Genomic DNA, 26,083 nt, shown 5'->3' with positions numbered 1-26,083 from the left:
ATATGGAAATTTTAACCATCATCTTTTTATTTTTGAGTGTGGTGTATATTTAGGAAGTGATTGTTATCGTGATTTGACATTCCCTTTGTTGTTTCATTGCAAAAAGGTATGCAAGATTTTATTGGAATTTTTTCCAATAATATGAAGTCTTTTTTGTCTATTTCTCCTTAATATAATTCAATAATATCAAGTATTTTGTGTCTATTTCTCCACTTTCTAAACTTAATCTACAAAATTGATTTTGAAATAACTGTCAAAAATATTTTAATGATTATTAAAGGAATGAAGTTGAGATATATATAGATGGGGAAAGGGTAGTTTAGGATTTTAAATATTATATAATTAATATGTATGAGAGGGTTTTTTAGGAAACTCAGTGTGTGTATTGAAAACCAATTAAAAATGTATTAAGTAATTGTATGTGTTGAGTTCAATATCGTGTGTAAATATCAGCTCTCAAATAATATTTGGTTCAAGTGGGTCGGCTCAAGCGTAATACTTTAGCCTTGGGCTAGGCTTGGGTCGGTTAAATTTTCTGATCCATGATATTGGGCCGGACATTCTGGCCCGAATATTTGGGCCTACACTGGGCCCAAGTATGGCCTAATTCTATGAAATATATTGGGCCGGGCTTAAGCTTGATACACTGAATTCAAAAAATTCAGGCTAGCTTCAAACCTGATTATCAACGTATCGGGGCCGGGCCCAATGAAGCTTGGGCCGATTAAATTTTTTGATTTATGATATTGGGCCGGATAGCTCTGGAACTAATATTTGGGCCCACACTCGGCCCATGTATGGCCTAATTCTGTAAAACATATTGGACCGGGCTGAAGCTTGATACACTGAATTAAAATTTGAGGCTAAACTTCAACCTTGGGCTGGGTTCACGGGCTTCAAACGTGATTATCAATGTATCGGGCTTGGCCTGCCAGGCCCATTTTATAGGGTCCGTACTATGGTCAATTGGGACGAGAATAAGCTTAATATTATGAGGCCACACTTTAACATTGCGCTGGGTTTACGTGCTTCCAACCTGTTTATCACTGTTTCAAGCTTAATATTCTAAATCCAAGTTCAGCAGAAAAAAAAAAAGTGCCTAAAGGCCCTGAACTTCAGAGGCCGGCTCATCCTTTGAGCAAAACATTCATGCCCAAGCTACTAAAAAATCAGGCCAAGTCTTTTGGGCGGCCTGGCCCATTTTCCGGTCTATACTCTATAGTAGGCACGTAAAATATAGTGGGTGTTTGACAGTGCGTTTGCACTGCGTTCAATTGCAACACACCTCACAGCACCACAGTTTTTTGTGACACGCTAAACAGTTTTTGCGTTTTAACTCACCTCACAGCACCACAGCTTTTTACCTCACGGCACCTCACCACACCTCACAACACTCCCAAACGCTTACAATGTATGTTGAATTGTTCTACGTAATCAAATTAGATAAATTATTTTATTTTTGATTAATGTACAATATAAACATTAAGTTATTTTATATTAATATTATTAGTCATCTAATATAACCGTAATTTAGATACGCCAAACGCACCTCACAGCACCACACCGCAGTTTTAAAAGTGATGCGCCAAACAGTTTTTTACGTTCCAACTCACCTCACAGCACCACAGTTTTATAACTCACAGCACTACACCATACCTCAGCCAAACAGCTTTTTACGTTCCAACTCACCTCACAGCACCACAGTTTTATAACTCACAGCACTACACCATACCTCACAACACCTCACAGCATTCCCAAACAAGCCAATAGTGTGTAATAAAGAAAACCTGCGGCAGCGAATTGCTTAAAAAAGAAAAACAGAAAACCTGCAAATTTAAAAAATTGAAATTGGAGTTTATAATAATTACTCCATTTTCCTCTACAACTCCTCTGAAACTATAATGCCTATTTGAACCCAAAAAAAAAAAAAACACTTCTACAACTGGCTCTACTCCATGCTTTATCATACAGGCTATCAAATTGCACTACAAAAACCAATCATGTAAAACTGAGAAGAGAAGGCGAAAAATGAAAGTGAAAAACAAAACCCCTCACCCCAAAAGACAAACAGATTACAGCACAAGTGCAGTTGTGCTGAAAGAATATGTAAAGTCCTGACCGACCCCAGCAGGAATTCCACTTGAACAATTAAGCCGATCACAAGTACCTCACCTTTGGTTGATTGGTTCCGCCAGCCCCTGCATCGTCAATTTGAATTCCTTGTCCATCTCGCGGCAGATGAGTGGGCCAGCTGTAGAAATCAGGTTTACAAGTGTACAAACCAATCTCAAATATTATTCTATTGCACTTCCTTACAGCAGACCAGCAAGCAAAGCTCCAGGATCATTCAAAGATACCACAGGACTGGTTGGTTGCGCTACTGGAGGAGGAGCTGGTTGCACCTGAGCAGGTGCACGGGTTGCTGTCGGAATGCTAACTAATTGTTCCTTAATGAATTCTTTCAACCTGCATATTTATGGACGCCAGAATCCATTAAGTCTTAAAACTTAAAAGTGGAGTACATGGCCTGAGAATTGAGACACGTACTCAAATGTTAATGTGGGATCCCCAGAGGCAACTGTCATTCGCAACTGCGTTCTGTCAGCTGGATCTGTTTCAATCCTAATCTGAATTTATTCAAACAAAAGTAAAGGCTGTCATATACAAGTTCAACTGCATTAAACACTTATTAGCAAATTTCATGAGCCAAAGGCATTATTGAATTTACGTGCTCTATCTGCATAAGGATCTTAAGAAACATTTGCAGCGATATAAAAATGCAGTCCCTTGACATAAATCAAAAAATAAAGATGAATTGTGTACAGATAAAACAGTAGTACTAAATAAAACAGCTGGCTTTCAACAAGGGCAGCAGGCATTGTAGTCAAGTAGCAGTTGTTCAAATTCATGTACTATGCATTTATACGATGTATGAATATTAAATTTTATGGCAATATGAATTTGTCATATCCAGACGAACAGCAAGAAACAGAACTATATTTCTCACCAAGCAAAGCATGGCTTTTGTACTCTCCGAGTAAAAGGTGGTGCTTGCAACCAGATTATTTGGATTTGGGTCCTAAAACACAATACCAAACAGTGAAATTTCTACTATAATGAACAGACAGAAGGCAAAGTCGTAAAGGAAGAATAACTTACAAGCCCTGGACAAACCATCAACCGCAAACTATTAAATAAATTTGTCATTTCTAAGAGAGGCATCGGTCTTACACCTCTAACCTGCATAATCAAAAAGAAAATATGGGAAATAGACAGGTCAATATAGAACTCGATGTTCAAACAGAGGCATATTTACACATTTCTTGAGCTCGATATTTAAACAGAGGCATATTTACACATTTCTTCGAGGGATCAATGAATTAAATGTATTACAACAATGGTAAGAAATGATAATTGACCCCTTGCAAACATCAAGCAAAATATCTGCTTTACCACAACAGTGAGAAAATAAGCCATTATGTAGCTCAGAAGAGGAGTTAAAAGTGTTTTCTCGACAATAACTTGGTATAGGTACGACAAAAATGAACTCAATTGACAGCAAAGATTACTTATGGAAACAAAAATTAAATCAATTGAGAGCAAATATTACTCATGGAAATGAATTCAACAGACATCTAAAAAAAAAACAACTCCTGTGCACAAGGTTCCTGCAATGGAGGCCAGGGGAAGGGCAAGATACATGCAGCCTTGGCCACATATTGTGAAAGACTTTCCAAGATTTGAAGCTGTGACCCATAGGTAGTGTTGGAATTAGAGGAGTAAACAATGCTGTTAACTGAAATCTTAATGGATGGGATGGGATAATACAAGTAGCAATAAACATGTACTCAAAATTAAATCAAAAATGGTTTTTTTAAGGAAAAGATTACACAAACAAAACATTGGAAGGGAAGTGATTTTTATACTAAATAAAAAATTCATTCATACTTAGAAAGAAGAAAATACATACAACTTCTTGAAGCTTCAGAGGTGGTCCTGAAAGTGATCTCCACTGAAGGAAAAACTCTTCACCCAACACTGATATAGGCTGAAGAAATTTATTCAATATAGCAGGAAGTCGGAGCTTGGCATTGACCTACCAAAGGTGAAGACAAAACAACAAATGTTAAGTATCACATCGAACCCCATGGACAATAACAACAACAATAACAAGATTAAGTACCATGTTGGTACCAAACTTGTAGGAGAAGTCGAGAACAGCAACATCCCTGCTTGGCCGGAGATTCACTACTTCAAGTGGGCATTGCACCTAGACAACCACAAGGAATATTAATATAATCCACCATTATTATCAACAAACACAAATTGATTAAAAGAGTGAAAAGTAATCCGCACTTGTGCCCGTGGAGGTATGGTTTCAGGTACTAGAGAGAGCTCCATATTTAAATGTGATGGAGGCAATACTAGAGCCTGAACACAAACAAGTGGAGAAGTATTCTTGTTTCCCAAGAAAAGAACAATACGCCCCTGATGGGCTTGCCACTCTGCTTTGATGCCAATCTGGTAAGACATTCACAGAAGAATCACAAAGAGCCTTCTGAAAGCTAGAAAATACAAGGCCAAACTAAAACACCACAGCAAGGTGTTGCTTTGAAACATCATTAAAGATAGTTAAGCAGAATAGACAACTCAAGGAAGAACATAGAAAATAATGAACCTGTATAAAAGGATCTTCGTATAGAATCCCACTATCCTTTAAGCACAAAGCTTGGAATCTTTCATTGATATTGCCAATGGGCTGCACGAGTGAATAAAGAAACCAGTAAATAATAGAGACACCATGTTACTATCATCCAGACATCCACTGATGATGTCAGTGAAGAGGGATGCATTGCTACATAGGAAAGTGGTGCATTTTGCAGGATGTTGCAGTATATCACATATCGACAGGGAAATATGAAATTCAGTTACATGCTGGAATCATAAAAAGCCTATTCACTTCAAAATTTGTGGATTGGATAAGTAATAATTGGAGAATATACTCAGACGTAAAATACCAACAATGGAAAAAAAGAAAAGAAAAGGAAAAGCATGACATCAAAGCCATGAAAAAGGGAGCAAATTTTGAGAAATAAGAAATACAAGTATAAAAGATAAATTAGATAATAAAGAAATGTTAGTATAAAAGACACATAATAATGCTGAACAAATCTATTAAAGCACCAGTCAGCTTTTAAAACCAATAATTCACTCGCTTCAAAGTCTAAAATAGCAAAAAGAAAATCAACATGCGGCATTTCTCAAAATACATTTGGTGATAAGGTAGTTTATAAAATGATGATTGTAGAAAACATATGCAGAAACAATGATCATCTTCGATCTCCTCTATTTCTTTTCCACACATGACACAGAAAATTGCTAAAATCTGGAAGGAAAAAAAAAAAGGATTCTTCAACGGTCACTATGAAACATTATTCATCAAAGGGAACAAAAAACTAAAAGCTCCAGAAAAAATAATGTGGAACCTGTACAGAATTTGTCTGCTCTCCAACTGGTACAATGGCTGCTCCATCAACTGCATTTGGAGTACCTTCCAATCCAGACACTGCATGATCGTCAAATTGGACAGCAGCCCCAGGAGGGCCTTCTATAGCTAGTTGTCCCAAAAGATCACCAAGGAGATCCGCTGAAGGAGGTTGATCCACATTGTTCAATAAACCATTTGGCTGGGCCAATGCTTGGTCTGCTGAACTGTTATCCTGTCATAATACTCAAACACACATCAACTCCCAATACAATGGGATAAAAAAATTCAACCACAACTTGATGCTATATTCAAATCTGGATTTCACAAAAGAATAAGAACTAACCATATTGCTGCTCATGCTGGGAACTTTAACGAGACTTAGCTGCCCGACAGGTGGCGTTCCATTAACTGGGCGTTGGTCAGTTACAACCAAGGCATTTGACATTTGTTGTTGCTGTGCTCGCAATTTGATAGCACTTTGGTCTGCAGTATCAACTTCTGTATCTTCTGCTCTTTTTATCAATGCAGACTAAATTCAAAAGAAAAGAGTTTTTAGTTAGGAACTACTCTGCAACCGAACCCTCAATCGATATTATCAACAAATCGACTGATTTCAAGGAAGTACAGAAGAAGTTACTGCTTCTCAAAGACGAATTGAAAAGAAGAATAAACATACCTGGCGCTCCGGGAATTTTGGCATTTCAGCCAGTATATCCATTAAAGCTGCACCCTTCCTACTCAAGGCAAAATACTCAACAGCTCGTTGTTGTATCTCAGCATCAATGCAACTCTCGTATCTAATAGGATGCAAAACAGAGTTAGAAAAACACTTGCAGTATTCTGTGAATAATCAACAATACCCATATAAAAAAAAAGGCAGTGTCTGAAGAAAAAACAAACTTGTTAAATATTGCCCAAATCTGATTCTGCAGTTCAGGGTCTGGGGGTTGAGTATGCATTAAGATCTTGGCATAAGTTGAAAGCAGAATAGGTATGGTAAAAGTCCTGCGGATGCATTTAAGTAATTTAAGATATGCAACACAGAATCGAAAACAAAGATAAGAAGACGAGAAGAAAAGCAGAGGTTAGCTGCTCTTACGACACAGTAGGAAGCTTTTCATGTAAGATGCTAAATAATTCCTTTGGACTACATCCAGGCCGTCTGGCCAAAAGATGGCCAAATTCTCCCAGGAGATGAGCGCTTACCTGTTGCATGTAGGCCAATACCAAAAGGAAATTAAATATTCCCACATTTAAAATTTCTTTTAATTCTTTCATGTAACTATATAATCTCTGGTGAACTAATATAGTTTTGAAAAACTTAAGCACTAATGCTAATTAACTAAAACTCTTTGAGCTCTCCACCATGAAAGATGGCTCACCACAACGTAGGTTGCAGTGACAACTACCAAAAATCTGTCTGGCTTTTATGTATTTATATAATCTCTAGTGAATTAATAAAAGTTTTGAAAAACTTAAGCACTGATGTTAATTAAAACTGTTTGAGCTCTCCACCGTGAAAGATGGTGCACCACAATGTAGGTTTCAGGGACAACTACCAAAAATTTGACTTTCTAAGAGAATGTTGCAGCCAAACTTTCCTTGCTCCATTGTAAGGTTCGGGTTTGCAGAATCTCCATCAAGGTGGAACGTACCCATTCACAGCGGTACATGGCAACCATAATTTGATAATGGGAGAAGTAAAATAGTTCATGCAATTCTATATGATATTATCTTAACATGTTATACAACCCATGAAGCAGTTTTATCATAAATTCAGAGTCACCAGACAATACCTTAACCATGGTCTCATGAATAGCAGGTTTGTCAAGATAATCTCTGGCTTTTGCAGCAGCATAGGGCTGACCAAATACATCAAACCTTAGTTAAAAAGACTACTTTAATAAACATTTGAGCCTGAAATACAAGTATCTCATTTCAACAAACTTTTCTTTACCTGCAGGTCTTCATTGTTCGTAACAAATTGTACAACCCGAAACCATATGTCATCACTAACAAAATCTCCTGCCTTGTCAATTAACTGAAGGATCACGTCCACATACCTAGCAATATTAAGAAAAAATAATATCAGACGCGTATATGTTACATGCAATAAGAAATAACGTACAGACTTGCCATTTCGACTGTTGCAATAGCTTATGGTTTCAGAGTCAAACACCCATGTTTAACAGTTCCAAGAGGCAATCCAGGAATAAAGAAGGTTGCAATAAATGAGGCAAATGGTCATACTGAGGCCAGAGATGAACTTGGTAGAAGTCTAAAATAAGCATGCATAATACGCAAGAAGCACGTGGAGAAGTCACACATTACCTTAAGGTCTATACAGAGTCACCTAAAATGTAAGAATCTATTGTTAGTCAGTAACCATGCTCGCTCTTGTATCCTCACTCCTTCGGTCTCACAGTTTTTCCAGGTAAATCTAGAAATCTTGCAGCACAAGAATTTGATCCAAGATTGCATTTGTTACAGAGAAGAAAAATTTACCATGAGAGATCGGGGGCAAACTTTTCTGCAAGAATAGCAGCCTTAAGTGACAATTCTTCGCGCATGGCAAAGTCTGCAGTGTTCAGATACTGAAATTTGAACAAAAAGTTGCTAGAGTGATCATTGTGTACCTCAGAAACCTCTTAATTACTGAGATGAAACAATGGAAAAAAAAATATATATATATATACAGAGTGAGAAAACAGTGTCAAACATCTAATACCTGCAATAATTCTTCAACTATGTCCTTAGCATTTGAAACATCACACATACCATAAAGCAAATCAAGAGCACGCCTACGGATACTGGATTGCAAAATCATATTCAGGTAGCAAAAGTAAATTCCACAAGTACAAATAGATGGAGCACAAAACATAAAAAGAGTACTGATACACATAATAAAATGACTAGCAACAGTCATACATTACCTAACGTCTGGATCCTTTAATGAGGTGATGATCTGAGCCTGATGTCTTTTAATAATATCCTGGACATCTGTGACCATCAGCATCCGAGTCATATTCTCCTGCATCAAAGCAACAGAGTAATGTAACGTTCAATCAAGTATCATTTGCTCCATTTCGCAAACTTAATAATGATTATGATGATAAATAAACTGTTTATTTAGAGTCTCTCCACAACCTACCAAGCCAAGATATCGGATATTTGGTTCACGCACAGCAATAAATTTTCCAAGAAGGGCAACGCACTGAGACATCATCTCTTTTTCAGCATCAAGATGCATCACCTGGGAATATAGTTTACAATACAATAAAAATAGTGACAAGTCACTTAAAGTGCCTAAAAATTAGAATATATATGTATCATATTCGATTAATGGTGAAAGCATATAACAAATTTGCCAACAACAAATAATATCATAACAACTAATGATTCTAGAAGATAATTCTATAAAAGCATTGGAAAGCTCTTTGAGGTTGCAACTTACAAGAGCTAGGGCTTCAAAGAGAACAGCATGAGAAGCATTGTTCTTATTAACATTTTTCACAACATCAGTTCCCATCAATATCCGTTGTAAAACCTGAAACCATAAATTCAGTTTTTATTGAACCAAAGGATTTGATGACAATGACTGTTTGTATCGTGAGAAAGTAGAACCTCAAATAGTGACTTTCTGGTATTTGGGTCTTCAATAGTCGGAAAATACTGAAGAGCCCTCATTGTCTTAACCTGTATTCACCAAAAAAAAAAATCAGCAGAAATATGTCGAGTATAGATCAACATATAAGTAGTTTCAAAAAAATTTAGTAGTTACTAGTCAACAACCAAACAAGTAGAAAACCTTAACAAAAATCAACGGAAAATGAATTCTCCAGAACAGAAATAAATAATCATAAACAAAAAATTTCACATCAGTAACTACAATGAGCACAAGTTTTTCATGAACCACATAGGAAGTATATTTGGCAGCTGTTATTTACGAATTTACCAATTAAGAGAACATACAAACCTGGAGCCAGGGGGATGGGATGCCATAGTAAGTATATTCTTGTGGAACATCTTGGTTCCTAGCAAGCCTCTCCAATATCTTAACACACTTTGGAAGACAACTCCAATATGCTTCATGGTTATTTGAGACTAAAGCAACCAGAAGGCTCATAGAAGATGTCAAAACACCAAGATCACGTTCATCTAAAAGCTGTGCCATCCGATCCGCCCTTTTCCATCAGGAAAAATAGAGAAATAAAATGAGAACCATCAAAAAGTAAAATTAGGGGAACTGCATGTTGTGAGGAATTCATCAGCCAATTATACCAGCCATCGACATTCACAACATCAGGATTTTTCCTAAACAGGCGCAGTAGACATAGTGCAGCTTTTTTTCTCACGAGAGGTCTGCAGCTGCTCGAAATCTGAAACATAAAAGAGAAAATAAAATAAAATAAAGTCAACACAAGCAATAACCTATAGATGCCAATGGGGAATTTATAAATCCAAGTTCTCTTACAAGTAGCTTTTGAACATCAGGAGCCAATGATTCAGCAAATTCCCTCCCGCCAATATTTCCAACCTAAAGATGAATTCCATATGGCAGTACACAACACAAGATCAGAGATATTGCAAAATGCGCTATAAAAGGTATATACCAAGAGGTAAAAAAAGGTAAACAACTCTCTTGCACAAGGTTCCCCGTAGTGGGCGGGGTTGGGGACATGCATGATGTACAAAGACCTTACTGTTTCCTTGTGACCTCTAGGTTGCACCACTGTAACTCTACCAATGAGCCACATGTTTGCCTATAACTATTGTTAGTAGCATGTTCGCCTGTAACTCTACCACTGGGCCATTCATTTTAAAAGCATCGGCACAGAGTTCTCCCATCCCATTAAATCTGACCAAATATCAAAAAGAAACTGTATTTCTTAATTCTTATCTAGTTAAACGACTTTCAAGAATATTCAAATCCACAGTCATCATGATTTATGTGAAGCAACCAAAGGCAAAAGAAGATGAAAGAAAAATAAGTTTCTTGACCTAATCTTGAGGTTCTTAATCTCTGCTCAGGCAAACGAATGAGGACAGAGTATACATATTTCATTTATTTTATGTTTTAAGAATGCAAAACAGTTCATTTTGCTCACGCATAAAAGCATATCAATCAAATTAAATATCTTTACAAGCTCTCCTGTAGCCATACCATAGTCAATGCAAGGCATTGAAAAGTCTCATTCCGACCAATAATATCATTGCGGACAGTATTTATTGCTAATCTCAAGAAATCATGGTTCTCATTAAGCAAGCTTGACGTCACTATGTACCCAACCTGCAGGCATTTACAGCTCAATGAAGTTAAATAAGCACTAGAGTGAAGTTATCAGAGTATAGAGAACATGAGATTGCATCAATATGTTTTAGGATTTCCATTAAATATGAGAAATATTTCTTCTTAAGGAATGCATAAGTTGTCGATCTTTCTTCTCATTGTGGTTACTATCGTCAAGACAAAGCTCAAGATTATGAGAAACCAAAAACGTATTAGGCTACCTCAAAGGGTAATGTTGAATGTTCCACCACTTCTAATTTTATAGTTTTTGCAGTTTTGTACATGCAACAGTAGTTTTGCTCGCAACACATTATTGTGAAGAGAAAAAATTGGTGATATAATCATTGCTTACAACGACTCAACTTATCATCAAAAGCACAGTCTGCCATAATTCCATCCACAAACCACTTTAATTTTTTAGAAGTTCAAAGGACATTCAAAAATGGGAAAGCAAAAATGATTCTACCTGCTTTTCTGGATACTTGGGAGCGGATATCAAAGAAACAGCTTCCATGTGGCCAAAATCTACGTCATAACCAAGCATATATATGTAGAGCATTTTCCATACATATTTCTTCTTTTCATAAGGAGTCAAACCCTGGTAAAAGAAAAAATGTTCCAATAAATAATCATTCAATTTAATAGGATGCTAACATTATTTTGTTTTCGGGTGAGTGAATATTCACAGAGAGACAATAATACCCAGGAATTTCAACAGTAAAGAGTGCCATTTCTTCCCCTCCAGACTCCAAAAGTTGTATTCGAAGCATTCTAAAATATAATATGGAAACTCATACAAGTTCCACGTTACAAAAGGAAATATACATGGAAGGACGACAAAGATGGTTTGAGGCTTCATCAGAACCTCTGGAGTAACTAAAGGTAATTGACAGAGTCATAGTGAGTATCAAAAAGACGCACTAAGATGAAAGTCCTAAAACATGGCCAATGAAGGGCATTTTATATGTCAAAGTCTAGGTGATCTGATTGGATTTAACTTATGTAATACATGCAAATATACTAAGGATAACTCGGAATAGAGGGGAAGGGCATTTAAGGTAAAAGCTTTTCTTCTTCGTAACTTCAAAATCAAGTCGAGCGAGTTCGTAAAGAGGATTTTCCATGGAAAGAGGTTTGAAAAAGCAATATTTGAAGTGAACTAACATTGATGGCCTTGAAGATCATATATGGAATTTTCTAACCATCGATTCAAAAACATTTAAAAATTGATGGATTACTATTATTCTTTTTCCTCCTGAATAACTGTTTCCCATGTAGACAAAATGAGGTGAAGCTAGGAGCCTAGGACATCTTACTTTAAATCGTAAATAGTTCGGTATGCTAAGGGAAGTCATTTCATTTATAACAGGCATCACTTCAGTGGTAGCTGGAACAATGTGCAAGAAATCAATGCTTAGCCCAATTTGACTTGATTTCTTTGGCAACTTTTGAACAAATATAGCATAAGGAAACAAAATGCCTTTTGGAAAGAACGAAAACTCCAATGCAGTTGATCAGGAATATGACTATTTTATTTTCAAATGTACCAATACGTGGCACCACATTTGTTCGGTTTCTTCTCTAACATTCTTTTTTCTTGAGCAACAGTTTTCTTCTACTACAAATGAAAATGACCAAGTTCAAATAGAACATTATTCCCAGCAGAGCAACATTGAAAGCGAAAAAACAAAAAAGGCAAACTAAAAGTTCGAATAACTGGGCATCATTTTTTTTTGAATAGTACATAATGGGATATCATACCAAAATTTTGAGCAATCAATGCTCAATGTTAAATAATGCATATTTATATTCATCATATGTTATGGAAAAACGAATTCAGATGGTTATTCTTGGCCATCACACTTTAATAAGTTGCCACACAGTCAGCAACAATATTTCAGCAATCAAGTCACCTTACTTTTAATCCAAACCTTGCATCATGCAGTGGCCACCAATGGTTTCAAAATAAGAAATAATTCCAAAAAAAAAACATAAACACGAAAGGCAAATAAAGCTGCTTTTCGTTTACTGCTGTCTCTGAAGGGGCTTGATCTGGTCAGCAGTGGTGGATTTTCCACTATGACCCTGGTTTCATGGATTCAAACTACTAAATCAGGGTCTTGGGTCTTTACTGACTAAAATAAGGTTGCCCAAGTCCCCATATATCCTGCAGTGGCAAGAACCTTGTGCAAGAGGTTTCTCTGGTCTATGATAATGGTGTCTCCTTTCCCCGTGCCATAAGACTATTTAACCTTAGCACAGAAAAATAACACATAAAGCCAAAAATAAGTTCTAGTTGTTCATCCCCTAGCTGCTTCATTTAACTTCTTTTCCAATCAGAAAAGGATCCAAGTTCTGGTTAATCTACAGATGCTTGAAACCCCCAATTCAAATTTAATCCAACTAGAGCCCCAAAGCTCCCAATCAAATGGCCACGTCTAAAATACATGTTGCACAGCATCACCCCTCCTCAAGACATGTTTCATCTTCAGAAGACTACAACATTCAGCACAATGCAAGTGTAAACTTCAATAGATGGCATGCAAACTTCTTAAAAATACCTCCTAAGCTATGTTTTGATCACTGCTCACTATATTCATCACAAACAAATTCCATATTGCTATTCGACGCTAATTTGCCACATTCATTCACGAAAGGACTATCAAATTACCAAATCCCGGTCATAAACCTACTTACTCGACCTCTCAAACCTCATTCAAGGAGTAAACTGAGTAGCTAGCGATAAATTCTCTCACAGTAGCACCACAATTTAAACAAAGAATACGTTAAACTTGCACTAAACATGCATCCAAACGTACAATGTACGTAGGCCATACATAAAGAGCGAATGGGATGAATAAAATGGAAGAAGTAAAAGTAGAATCCCTAACCTTCTCGTTCTTGAAGCGGGTACGGACGTTACCGAGCTCCTTGTCAACGCGAAGGCGCTCCTGCTCCTTGTTCTGGCAATTGCGAATGTCGCTGATGAAAACGGAGAGACCTCTCATCCCTGAAAGCGCCATCTGCTCTCACAGATCGGCAGGAACCCTCCGCCGCCACTGCCAACGGAAATTCCTTATCTCTTCTATTGATTCAAGCTCCTCTAGATCCTTCTTCTCCAATTGGATCTACGCGTGAGTAGAGATAGATCTTCAAGCGGAGTTGTTGATTAACAGAGAGAAATAATTAAGAAACAAAGAAAAAATAGAAAGCGAGCGTGATCTAGAGAGAGAAGGAAGATTGAAAGTCCGTCGGAGAAGATCGGTTAGTGAAGGGAGACGACTTTTAATTTACCACTGTATTTGTATTATCATCATTTCAATCTCATTTTTCCACCTAATACTTCTCTTCACTTGTCATCTTTATCTTCCTTTATCTTCCTTTCTTTCTTAATAAAAAAATATATTTATTTATTGAGTCAGTATATTGTTTGATGCTGTTTGCTTGGCCATTTATTAGTTATTACCAGTGGATCCAGGTCGTCTTTCCTGGCCTGGTGCGTGGGCAATAATCGTGGGGGGAAAAACACCTATGTTTATATGCTTATCTGGGTCCCCCAGTTGACACAGGCTACCACCATATGCCTTTTAGTTGATTTGAACATTCAAATCATGATGCTTATTAAAGTTCAATCCTATTGTTGTAAATGGTATAATCTGTGGGGCACTTTTTAATACCTTTTCTTCACCCAGACCCAGCTATACAAAAAAAAGTCTAAATATTTCAAAATTTTCATATAAAAAAAGCAGGGAAGAAACAAAGTGTGACTAAATATCACTAAATATGATTATTGTTCAAATAAAATATAATTTACCAAAAAGTGGAATTCTCACATATGGTCCATTTGTTTGTTCCACAGTTCCACTGATAATGTCGGTGCCCAGTTCCCAGAATTCTGAAGGAAAATATCAACCAAAGAGAAATTACAACATCATATTTAGGTTATCTCCCCTCTTGAAATTTTCAATCAATTCAAAGAGCTGTCTGTACATGTATAGCCCGGAAAAGGGGAGAAAACAAAAGCCATACTTAAACGTTCTTTGATGAATACATTGTGTAAATACTTGTAGGGTAGCTCCACTGCATGATATAAATTCCTGCAAGTCCAATTCTGGATGAGTTCAGTTGTAAATCTTCAATTGGATCACTTTTTAAGTTTGAACTCTTTCACTCAAGATGGAAAGAAACTGTTATCCTCTTGAGTCAATGCCAAACCAGTTCTGTATGCAAAACTGTCACCTTCCTTTGTACTGCCTTTTCAAATAAGTATCCACGCTCTGTTCTATGTAACAAAAAGTAGGGTTTAAGATTCTTCATGTTACATTTCAAAACAAGGAGAAACTTTTCCGATGCCTGGAGTGCAAGGAGGGTTGTGCCTGCTCGACTGATGCTCTTGGAGCGAGTCCGGTGCTTTCAATATCACGTGCTTGTACATCTGAGGATCGTGAAAGAAGATTGCATCCAATCTTCCTGGTAACCTTAACACTTGATTCTCACGCACAACAGTCACCCACCCATCCCGCTGCACAATTGAGCCAGCCATGTCACCAGGGACGGTCACTGGACCTGTAGGGGCGCTGTCATTTTCCACGATATGGAGACAGCCGGCTAAAGCAGTTCTCAACTGCATCTGTTCAAAAAACAGGACTTGAAGAACAACTCTAAGAGGCAGCCTTTCATTTTGGGAAGCATGAGCACATGCATCAATGGAGAGTTTTTGGTAGTCAATGACATTACAAAGTTCCTCCTTCTCATTCACAGATAGCCAAGGATGTGCCTACATGATTAGAATAGCAATTACAAACATCCCAAAACAACAAAGACTTGTCCACTTCAATAGTTGGTCCAGTCAATCTTACCTTGAAATATATATCCAGCGCTCTGTATAGCCCATCATGCAACTGTCTTGATGATTCAGGAAGAGACTCTGCAAGTGATCTTATCTTCCCTGGTTTCAAATTTACATCGGAAGCAACCTCTGCAATGTAGTTATCTACCAATCTTGCAACTTTTTTCAATGGTTCAGATGATGATGACATCTCTAAGTTCGGTGAAGATAGTGAAGATGATTGTATCCTTGACCCTGAGGATGTGAAGTGATGTATGATCCTGTCGATGCAGTCAGTATTGTATAAAGTATCAGAGTCCGAATAATTAGGAATGAGAACACTATCTAAGGTTGCCAGATCCACTTGCATTCCAATTCTCCTCTCTAAAGAATCGATGCATGTTTGACTAACACCCAATATCAACGCAACACGAAGAAGTCCCAGTAGGAAACGACAGAAGGACTTCCCTTTCTTTTCTGGGATAAGTTTCACTATGGTTTCTAACAAAAACCTTTGATCAATGGCTGCAGGGGTCAAGCTGAAACTGGCAACTGTTCTGTTTTTGCCACTAGGTACACTCTGCCATCGGCTTAGACCAGGTAGGTACTTTCTGGAATAGTACATTATTGCACCAGAAAGATTTTCAGGTCTTATACCTCTTTCTTCCATTTTCTCGATAAGTCTTTCAAACATACCTACACTGAGATATGAAATGTCTTCAAACCACCAATCAGATTCTGCACTATGAATTCTCGCCCCAGTGTTTATTCCATTCCACAGGATGCTTCCACCAGGGCTTTGTAAGCTACCATACATCATCATAGGCCATCCAAATAAACTAGGATCCGTACAAACCATCATGGAAAGGGAACTCAAACATTTGCTTATTATATGGAGCTTTTCAGCTCTCAGTAAGATCATTTCAGAACTTTGAAGAGCCAATATACAGTCCTTCCAGTTACGAAGGACATGCTTGTGAAAAAAACCCTCAGCTCTAGAGAGTAAGTTATCTTCTCCATACTCATCTGTCATCTCTAGGTAGTCCGAGGCACAATACACCGTCACAATGTTTTGTGGTGTCAATTCCACTCTGATGCCATAGCAAAATTTCACAGCGATCAAGAAGGTATCAGGGCCACCAGGGAATTCTTCAAGAGCAGTGGTGGAAGTCTTTAAATGGATACTTTGGGATTCCTCCAGTATTCGTGCGATCTTCCCACATTTTGAGACAAGTGGAAACTGCAGAATCAAGTGGGGCGTTAAAATTATTCAAGTTTAGAGTCTACAAGAACCCATAATATTTTCCGTAACATAATAAATTTATGTAAACTCAGCACAATAATACTTTCCTCTCTTTTTTTTTACCATCACTCTACAGCTTGAGAATTCGAAGAGTCTCATCAAGAATCTAAGTACAAAGAGATTTGGACAGCATCAGGCTAAACTTGGGCTTTTACAATAAAATCATGCTGCTACAGAGAAAAATTCAAATACCAAAATCTGTTCATATCACTACAAATGTAGGGACATTTTTATTCTAAGAAATTGATTGACATCAAAGCACGGGCAACAGTTTGAGGGAGATATTAAGTTGGAAATTATAAGGCTTTTGATAATAATATATAGGCAGCACATAAGAGTGAAAAATGTATACAAATAAAAGTAAAGGATAGGCAAACCTACATATGAAAATAAACCAGCATACCTTGTGTAGATGGAAATTGTCACCTTCAACCGTGATAGTCAAATCACTTGGCAACCCAGCATTGCAGAGCCTACCGTATTCATTGAAAATCATAAGAACAACAGAATAGTTTTCTTGAAATCAATTAAGACATCGCCCAAAAAGCTTAAATGGAGTCAAAATTCTTTCAAATAACACGGTGCCAACAGAAACCCAATATATTTTGGCGGCCATAAAAAGTGAATTTCACTTGTTATTCAGCAATACCCATCATCCCAAAAATAATAATAATACAGGAATGCTTAGGAGATATGTTTCTCGGAGATTCCATACCAGTCATTGCCCTCCCTGTAGAACCCAGAAACCTTTCCTGCTGGCGCCATGACTGAGCTAACAACGCACCTGATTTCTGTCTAACAAACACCCAACTCCCAATTGGGTACAGATAGTCTACCTTTCAAAAGAAGCAAAGACCTTCTAGGCTATGTTGAGAAAAAGTAAAATTGAAAATTATTTTACGACGAAGAATTTAAAACACAGAGGCAAAAACAGAGCTCAAACCGGAGTCTTGTCCCAGACAACCAGTGAGCACAATTTTGCCGTGTGGACGATAGTGGGCCTCTTTACAGCTACGAAATCCAAGTGTGAGTCCATCAAAAGCCGAACTCCAGGGCCAAAACAACAACGCAAAAAGAATGGACAATATAATAAACAATTAAACCCAAAAGCGAAAGAATATCGGAAGCGAAAGCACTGCGAGGGAAAAGAGTGCACGGATCGCGACAAAAAAACCGGCGAAGTTAAAAAAACTACAGTGAAAAATAGAAGAAAACATGAAGTATTGGGTGAATGATTCAATAAATTTTTTTGAACTCTTTTTGAAAGCCTGGCCGGCTAACCAAGGGAGCAGAGGGACAAGGGTAGTGATAGAAGAGAAACGGTAAGGGGCCAAGGGGGTATTGTCTTGGGCTTTTTGTCGAACATCTTGCCTGCAATGATGATGATCACCGCTTGCCCTTTTAATTCGCGAGGAACGAAGAAACTCGAGTAAAGTTGGTCTTCGCAATGATGATGATCACCGCTTGCGCTTTTGATTCGCGGGAACGAAGAAACTGCAGTATAGTTGGTCTTCGTCTTCGGCACTATGACGTGAGGCAGTGAGACCCATGGTGGCCCATTCCTGGTGCTCATTGCGTCCTACGATTTTGCGTTATTCGCCTAATCACTAAAACCGATCAATTAAAGACAAGAAGTTTCTTGTCACTACCGAAAATGATATTCGAATTTCGAACGTCTTATTTTTGTTTGATAGTGTTAAGAATAATTAATAAGTAGTTGCCGTTTACTATGGACTCAAGAGGTAAGCCCGCGACCCAGCATTCTATGGGCCGCTTCAAGTTCAAAGGAATCAAGCAAACAAAGTGGTAGACCGGGCCCATGGGTCAGACGCAGCACATGCCCATAACAAAGTCAACACCTGAAAGCAAATTTATTCAACAATTGGGGCTGCAATATTTGGTTCAATTCAGTATTGCATTAGCCACAAAAGTATATTTGATTTGACATTTTGTTATAAATAAAGTGGATTTCACTAGAACTTCATTTAATTTTGAAGAATTTAATGATTTGGAATCGATTGTCCACCATTGACTCACTTATGTAAAACACTGGAGCTCAATTGAATCATAAAAATTAGAATAAATGTAACAAATAACATTCAGCCATGGCAACCAGTTAGGAGACTGCTGCCTTTTGAGCTTCAACTGATTTTTGTTGTTTTTTTTTTTAAGACAAGTACAAATACAATATACGACACACCACCAGATTTTTGTTGTTGTTTTTTTTTTTAAGACAAGTACAAATACAATATACGACACACCACCAGATCAAGCCTATGAAAGTACAGGTGGGCAAACTATCAAGCCCACGCAGGGGCAGACTAAGCCCACACACCTCCTTATAAATATTCGGAGGAAGTGAGACTAAAACCCATGACCTCAGTCAGGGACATGCAAAGTCATTGCCACTCAACCAATGGCTCATTTGCACGGCCTTTTGAGCTTAAGTTACAAATAATCCTTATCAATAGTTCAGTGCATCATTTTATCAAAAAAAATAGTTCCGTGCATTATTTACTCTCTACTTGTTAAGAAGAGAGACACACCGCAAACCTAAAATTCATTCTAAGAAAAATTATTATCCATGAACCAAACAATTCACATCCGCTATTATTCTGGCATTAACAAGATTTAGGATATGTTGTCTGTGGAAACAAACGCTTTTCACTCATCTACCACCAGCAAGACCCCATCCACGATCGGGAATTCATCATTCCACACTTGAAAAGAATCTTGCATATTTGGGATTAATAACAAAAACAAGACCATGAGGGATAGACAATATATCCCAGGCGGGGGAGAAGCATAAGAGCGGAAGAACAAACAAACCCAAAAAAACCTGAACTTTCATTTATCACAGTCCCGACGTGTCATAGCTCAGGCTCTAGCCACAAAATACAGAAACAAGATATAGTTTCACCCTAAAGGAATCTAACATTTCATCACAGATGTCTTAACCACAATTAACTGGGTTGCATTGAGCTACTGACTACAGACAGCGACACCAGCAGGAAAAAAATGTAGTAGCGTATATGGAATCAACAACAAAGATTATATTTAAGATTTCCTTCAAAAATTATAACAACAGCTGCCCACAAACAGCTCATACCTCATAAAAGAATTTCATTTCCTTTACTGCCACCAAACATCGTATTTTCTCAGCTCGATGTTGGTTTTGCAACAGCCTTCTTAACCGCCTCCGCATATGTTCTGTGTTGGTAGGTGAGGGTTGATTCAAGTAAATCCCACAGTGATGTCTTAGGATTCCAACCTAACACACATAAGGAATCACCCATTTTCAAAATGAAATCAATACCATTTATAAATATAGTGAAAAAAATGAATTGACAAAGATGAATGCCGGGGAAGCTACTGTACCAAGTTGTCTATTGATAATGGTCATGTCCGGAATTCTCTTGTCACTATCATCATATCCCTCACCATAAAACTCTTTGGAGCTTACATCAATAGTTGGTTCCTCCAGAGAAGATTCTCCACTCACCTTAGCATAAACCTGTGGGGTAAAGTGTGTTTACTTCTAAACCGAAAAAAATGCTATACCAAGACCTAAAAACAATTGACAGAAACAGAAGAAAAATATGTTAATAAAGCAATGTCCACCTCCGTCATCATTTCAGCAAGCTGCCTAACAGTAACTTCATTGTGAGGGTTGCCCACATTAAATATCTGACCATTAGCTCTGGCAGGATTTTCCTGTACAACAAGTAGAAATATTAGCTGTTTCTTTCCAATCAAAAATGTGATGAGAGATGGCACAGAGAAGGGGGAGAGAGCACGCACAATCATCAACAACACAGCCTCAATAGCATCTTTTATGTAAACAAAAGTTCTCTGGGATTGGCCACCATCCACAAGCTTGAGTGGTTCTCGGCGTAGGAGATTCTGAGATGAAAAAAAACCAAGAAACAAATTATAACCAAACTTGGAAGCAATTGCAGGTCGGTATCTTCCAATGAGAAAGATAAAAGACTAACATTACTAAAGCACGCTAGAACCCTGGGAACACCCTCGTTCGGACCATCAATGCCAGGAATGAAATCCATCCTGGGGCCAATCCAGTTGAATGGTCTCACAATAGTGAACTCGAGGCCATTCTCCGCACCCTCAGCTACAGTGAGCAAAAAAGGAAGTCAGCAAATACCCAAGCATTCTCAAAACTAGTCAGATAAATGAAAAATTTTACTGACCATAAACCAGCCTCTCAATCAACTGCTTTGCACATGCATAGGACCACCTCTGTTTCTCAATGGAACCAAAAATGCAGGGGGAAGCATTTTCTTTAAGGATATAGTAAGCAGGATCCTACACAACATAACACACACAAACACTATCACTGCCAACAATAGAGAATGTAGTAAAAAAAACTCAAAAAACAAAAAAAAGGCAAATTCCAAGGAAAATCTAGATCTTCAGAGTATCTGACGATGACAAAGGTAATCAAGATTGCAACAGGACAAAATGACAACGAGCAATCATCGTCATTTGCCGTGGTTAACATCAGATACATGTATAAGATGACACTTATTGCACTTACTATCCCAGCCGGCCAACATAAGGAAACTTAGAAGCTTCAGCCATTCGTCTTATGTGAGACAAGGGATATGTTTAAATGCCCAAAGTTAGGCATGCAACAATCATTCTCATTTGATACTACAACAATCGTCAAAACACTGCAAAAAAATAGCACCTCTCATATTCAAAACTATTTCGCCAAGTGAACCTCTAAAGCATTCATTTCTGAAAAATATATGCTATACAAAACAAACTAACAAAGTTTAGGATTACAAACTGAGCCAACTTTGTGATCGCAATGTCAACCTAATGCAGGAAAAAGAGACTCCACAAGAACACTTCCTAAAATGGCAGCGATCTGTACGTCCAAAGAACGTATCCAAAAAAAAAAGCACATTGCTAATACTTCCTTACAGATTTTCTTTCAATTTGTTTGATTTCCATCACAAACAAAAGCATGAATGACAACATTATGAATGAGTCCCACCTATATAGATTATTGAACCTAAAACATCCTCAGTCAACAAAAAACAACTGCACCAACACCAATAACAGCATTATGTTTGACACACGACAAAGATGTTACTCACATTCAAAATGACAACAAGCCAAACATAAAGGAGACCAGTTGGACCATGTAACGAATTTGAGACCCGAAGAACACTGATCCATAGGACCCTCATGAATGCACAAAAAATAACAAAATATACATATCAACGGCATACATGGATAATGGATTTTATTATATCAGACAATCAAGGTAGCAGTCATCTAAAATCCTCCTTTAATAAAGTATATGTCAGCAGGCAAATAAAAAAGAATCGAGTAAATAAAATTGAAAAGAGAGAGCAATGGCTTACCTCACGCAGTGGACTATCTTTGGGGAGAAAGCTGCCAATGGTTTTCCCATATACTTCGCAAGTAGAAAAGTGAATCAGACGCTTACCGTTCTCCGAACAGTACTTGACCTAAACGAAAAGTAAAATTATATAAAAAACAACGTCCGTCCACATCAAAACAGGCATCAACCTCACGTGATTTCAACCATAACTATTACCCTTTTCAAATGCTCTTGAAAGCAGCGATAAACAACACAAAAAAAGGGCAAACGAGAAAATAATTAATTCAAAAACAAAGAAAACATACCACTGGAAGCGCATCAATGAAATTGCTGTAAATTGTGTCCAGCGGACGGGTATTGTAATCAGCCGGTGTACAGATCGCTGCCAGATTAATAGTCTACACCACAAATCCACCATAATAGACCAGAGTTCGTCAATAACAATAAAAGAAATAACAAGGCAACGTAGATGAAGATGTACATAGCAATAGAAACTGCAAGAATCGCAATAACAGAAGAGCAATGCATCGCATAATCTAGAAATTCCAGCATGAAAAACATAAAATTAAAAAAAAGAAAAGAAAAAGAGTAGACTTAAAAATAGAGGAATCGATACCAGATCTGACATCTTGATGAGGCCTTCAAGGCGGGAGTCGTGCTTGATGTTTATCCGATGGAATTGGATGCGATCACCCCAAGGGAGGGACTCCGACTCGAGGAGGTGCTTGATCTTGTCGTTATAGACATCAAGAGCCAGGATCTTGTGAGGCGTCTCATACAGAATCTTCTCGCACAAGTGTGACCCTATGAACCCTCCGGCACCGATCATGCATATCGTCATCGGCTTTATCGGCCTCCCGTCCAGATTGAACCTCTCAGTCGCCATTGTTGCCCTCGCGGTTGCTTTCTCTTTGGGAATTGAAACGAAAAATCAAAATCCGTAGCAAAAGTTCGTTTAATGCGTGTCGATGTAGAGGAAAGAGAGAGTGACACAGATTTTTTGGGTGGGAAGGGGAAGGCGGTGTTATATATTTAGTGCGAGGGAAAAAGTGGCCCACATTCATTGAAGATTGTGGATTAAATATACTCTCGCGCGTAGGGTTAACCTCTGGTTATGAATCCACCTGTAATTTTAGTTTATATGTGATCCGTTAAGCATTAGATCATGTTATGACATAAAAGAAAATTTATTATTTTGATTGCTATTAAGAGCGATTATTATCTTTATTACTATGTATTTTAAAATTAATGGTAGATCGTCAACCACAATATAACGCAAATCATATCAAATCAAATGTTAATAGAGAATAGAGCTAATCACAAATCACAATGCAACTATTTTTACGAAAAAAAAGGGTGATATATGATGTATGTTTGTAAGTTTTTTGCAATACATAAAAAAGTAAAGGTAGGTCGGTTGATTTAGCTAGGAAATTGGACAATTAAGGGATTCAATTGCTATAAGCCTATAATGTCCAATAAAATAAATCTGGTTGTTCTCTATGGATGGCGAGTTGGCGACGGCCAAATAGCGTCAGCAATCCAAGAGAGTCTAAATAGTGAGAGCATCCACAGTGATGCTTGAAATATCAAGCACTTCAAAATTATTCTCTCTCTCCTCCTTTATCCTATGTGGCACAATTTAATTGGATGATTAAATCTCACAATATACACTATTCATCAACACTTCATACATTCCAACACTCCATACTCACTTTCTCTATTTTCTCTCTCTTCCTTTTTATCATCTCTTTCTTCCTTTTCATATCTCTCTCTTCCTTTTCATCTTCTCTTTCTTCCTTTTTATCATCTCTCTCTTCCTTTTCATCACCTTTTTCTTCCTTTTTATCATCTCTCTCTTCACTATTCATCAACTATATACATACTCCAACTCTCAAGTATCATTTTTCCACAACTAAATTTTCAAGCGTCATTTTTCACCCATTGTGTGCATGTAGCGCTATACTTATCAAAAAAGTAACATTTCAAGTACTTAAAATACACTCCATTATATCCATTGTGAACATCTAGCACTTAACTTATCAAGAAAGTATCATATCAAGTACTTCAAAATCATCCCATTGTGGATGCTCTGAACTGTCATGTGAGTGGCTTGTTTGTTCCCAATGAGCTGTCAATCTTTGATGCTCACGTGGGTCCCCTTGTTTGTTTAGTTATTTTGTTTTATTATTCGACGGAGAAGACACCACGCAATCCTTACAAGCGCTTTCCCCACAGAGTGTTTTGCTTTCTTGCCAGCAAAGGGATCCAGACTTCAACTGCGGTACGTTTTCCGCAATAGTGTTTTGTCTTTCTTTCTTTTTTTTGGCACGGAGGGTTCAATAAAATTAATAGAATTTTGTTTGCATGGATATATTGGTATTATGGCGTTGAGAACTTGAGATAAAATAGAGCTGTCTAGTGTGGTTTTATTATGAATCAGTAACTAAGTAGGCAATTAAACCCTAATTAAACATAATTAAGCTTGGTTTGTGCATTCAATATAAGACATATAGAACCAAGTTTTAATTACATTTAAATATATGAGCCATTTCTTTAAAAAAAATTATGAGACCCATCGTGTTAATCGTGCTTAATTTCCTGGACTTAAGCTATGTGGGGCCAGAGTACAGGGCGCGTAAGCACACTTGAGACTTAGAGTTGAGAGTACCACCGACACCCGCACATGCACGCGCAGATGACGAACATCTCAAGCGCGTGATGAATTATTAGCTTGAGCTGCTAACAGCTGGATTTAGAATTAGGCCCAAAATTCGCAAAGAATGTGAGCTGGACCCGATATCTGAAGTGTTTTTTTCTAGCAACTAGCAAGCTAGCATATCTGCATGCATGCATACCCCCCATCGGGCTTCGATTTAATGGGCCAGGACAGTAACTAATTAAGACTACTACTTTAGATTTTGTTCACTTGGAAAAAGGTCCATATCAATTGATCTGATGGATTTATCTGATTTGGGCCTGATTTTCTATTTCAAAGGCAATGAAGTTAGGACCAAATTGATACGTTAGGGTTGGGCCGAGGAAAGCCTTCGGAGGACACTGCTTTTTTTCTATAATTATATATACCTGCTGTACCAGTCAGATCCATGATAAACATGGAAGACAATAATGGACCACGAGAAGGGACGCCTTATGCGTTAAATTATGCTTCATCAGCTCTTAATAACTCAGACACATCCTTTTAGTTTCACTGAAATGAAAGCTGAAATAACGAGGAAGCAGTCACTCGCTTGTTTCTTGTTTTGCGTTGCCTTGGCATGTATAGGTAAATCAGTAACAAGTAGTACTGCAATTGTGCAAAGATATCCAAACAGTAAAACCCAATTCCTCTTTTGCTCTACCAACAAAGTTCTGCAGAATCTCTGCTGCCTTGTAAGACTGATCCTATCAGCCTGAAAAAAACAGAATATAATCATGCCAATCCACACCTCATCTCCTTGAACAATGTGCCTACTCTTCCTTGTTAGTGTTGGTGCGTTGTGCACGTAAACAACGGTAGTTTGATGAGATGGTGAACTTAGCGAGATAGGCTCTTACTTAGTTCAGCATATGCAAATATCATCATGCATTATCATATCATCTTACATTATCTTTCTACATTGGATCTCAACCAAGTTTCAATTGGTCTATGAAAGTATAGATAGGGTTTACTATGTAATTTACCAATCAATTATTCGATAAGGAGATGAGTGAGTTTCACGCTACCATCATCATCGTAGATGGTCCAAGTTCCTTGTGTTCCATATAGTACACCATCATGAACCACCAAGGGTCCAAGA

At 37.6% G+C, this 26,083-nt stretch overlaps 2 protein-coding genes and 1 pseudogene across 2 annotated transcripts; all 3 read right to left on the bottom strand.

The window, feature by feature from the left end:
• Window positions 1-1,804: 1,804 nt before the first annotated feature.
• On the bottom strand, window positions 1,805-14,107 carry LOC120002440 (AP-2 complex subunit alpha-1-like). The gene is made up of 27 exons (XM_038851223.1): window positions 13,670-14,107; window positions 11,245-11,376; window positions 10,653-10,778; window positions 9,963-10,025; window positions 9,770-9,867; window positions 9,465-9,672; window positions 9,113-9,184; window positions 8,943-9,035; window positions 8,640-8,741; window positions 8,422-8,519; window positions 8,217-8,298; window positions 7,994-8,082; window positions 7,446-7,551; window positions 7,285-7,350; window positions 6,588-6,694; window positions 6,389-6,493; window positions 6,165-6,285; window positions 5,832-6,017; window positions 5,487-5,720; window positions 4,679-4,759; window positions 4,357-4,521; window positions 4,184-4,270; window positions 3,971-4,096; window positions 3,160-3,240; window positions 3,008-3,079; window positions 2,548-2,627; window positions 1,805-2,466 (listed from the first exon to the last, which is right to left on the bottom strand). The coding sequence occupies exons 1-27, from the start codon at window positions 13,799-13,801 to the stop codon at window positions 2,313-2,315; spliced, it is 3,066 nt and encodes a 1,021-aa protein (XP_038707151.1). The 5' UTR covers window positions 13,802-14,107; the 3' UTR covers window positions 1,805-2,312.
• Window positions 14,108-14,686: 579 nt separating this feature from the next.
• Window positions 14,687-19,123, bottom strand: LOC120002367 (annotated as a pseudogene).
• A 607-nt stretch (window positions 19,124-19,730) lies between these two features.
• Window positions 19,731-23,294, bottom strand: LOC120002369 (UDP-D-apiose/UDP-D-xylose synthase 2-like). The gene is made up of 9 exons (XM_038851104.1): window positions 22,900-23,294; window positions 22,589-22,681; window positions 22,303-22,410; window positions 21,118-21,232; window positions 20,905-21,038; window positions 20,711-20,812; window positions 20,531-20,623; window positions 20,288-20,423; window positions 19,731-20,180 (listed from the first exon to the last, which is right to left on the bottom strand). The coding sequence occupies exons 1-9, from the start codon at window positions 23,167-23,169 to the stop codon at window positions 20,068-20,070; spliced, it is 1,164 nt and encodes a 387-aa protein (XP_038707032.1). The 5' UTR covers window positions 23,170-23,294; the 3' UTR covers window positions 19,731-20,067.
• Window positions 23,295-26,083: the final 2,789 nt, after the last annotated feature.

Source organism: Tripterygium wilfordii, chromosome 7 (genome assembly GCF_013401445.1).
Source record: "Tripterygium wilfordii isolate XIE 37 chromosome 7, ASM1340144v1, whole genome shotgun sequence".
Classification (NCBI taxonomy): Eukaryota; Viridiplantae; Streptophyta; class Magnoliopsida; order Celastrales; family Celastraceae; genus Tripterygium; species Tripterygium wilfordii.
The sequence above is the reverse complement of the archived record's forward strand: the minus strand, read 5'-3'. Positions and strand labels throughout refer to the sequence as shown.

Bases quoted from the DNA above. Each gene is read 5' to 3' on its own strand.
- LOC120002440 (XM_038851223.1), bottom strand. From the start codon at position 13,801: ATGGCGCTTTCAGGGATGAGAGGTCTCTCCGTTTTCATCAGCGACATT. The intron at 6,695-7,284 runs GTATTGTCTGGT...TACATGCAACAG, and splicing joins TTCATGAGACCATGGTTAAG to GTAAGCGCTCATCTCCTGGG. The intron at 4,271-4,356 runs GTGCGGATTACT...GTGGTTGTCTAG, and splicing joins CCATACCTCCACGGGCACAA to GTGCAATGCCCACTTGAAGT.
- LOC120002369 (XM_038851104.1), bottom strand. From the start codon at position 23,169: ATGGCGACTGAGAGGTTCAATCTGGACGGGAGGCCGATAAAGCCGATG. The intron at 20,424-20,530 runs GTGGACATTGCT...TTTACCCCACAG, and splicing joins TTGCTGAAATGATGACGGAG to GTTTATGCTAAGGTGAGTGG. The intron at 20,181-20,287 runs GTACAGTAGCTT...TATGTGTGTTAG, and splicing joins CATTATCAATAGACAACTTG to GTTGGAATCCTAAGACATCA.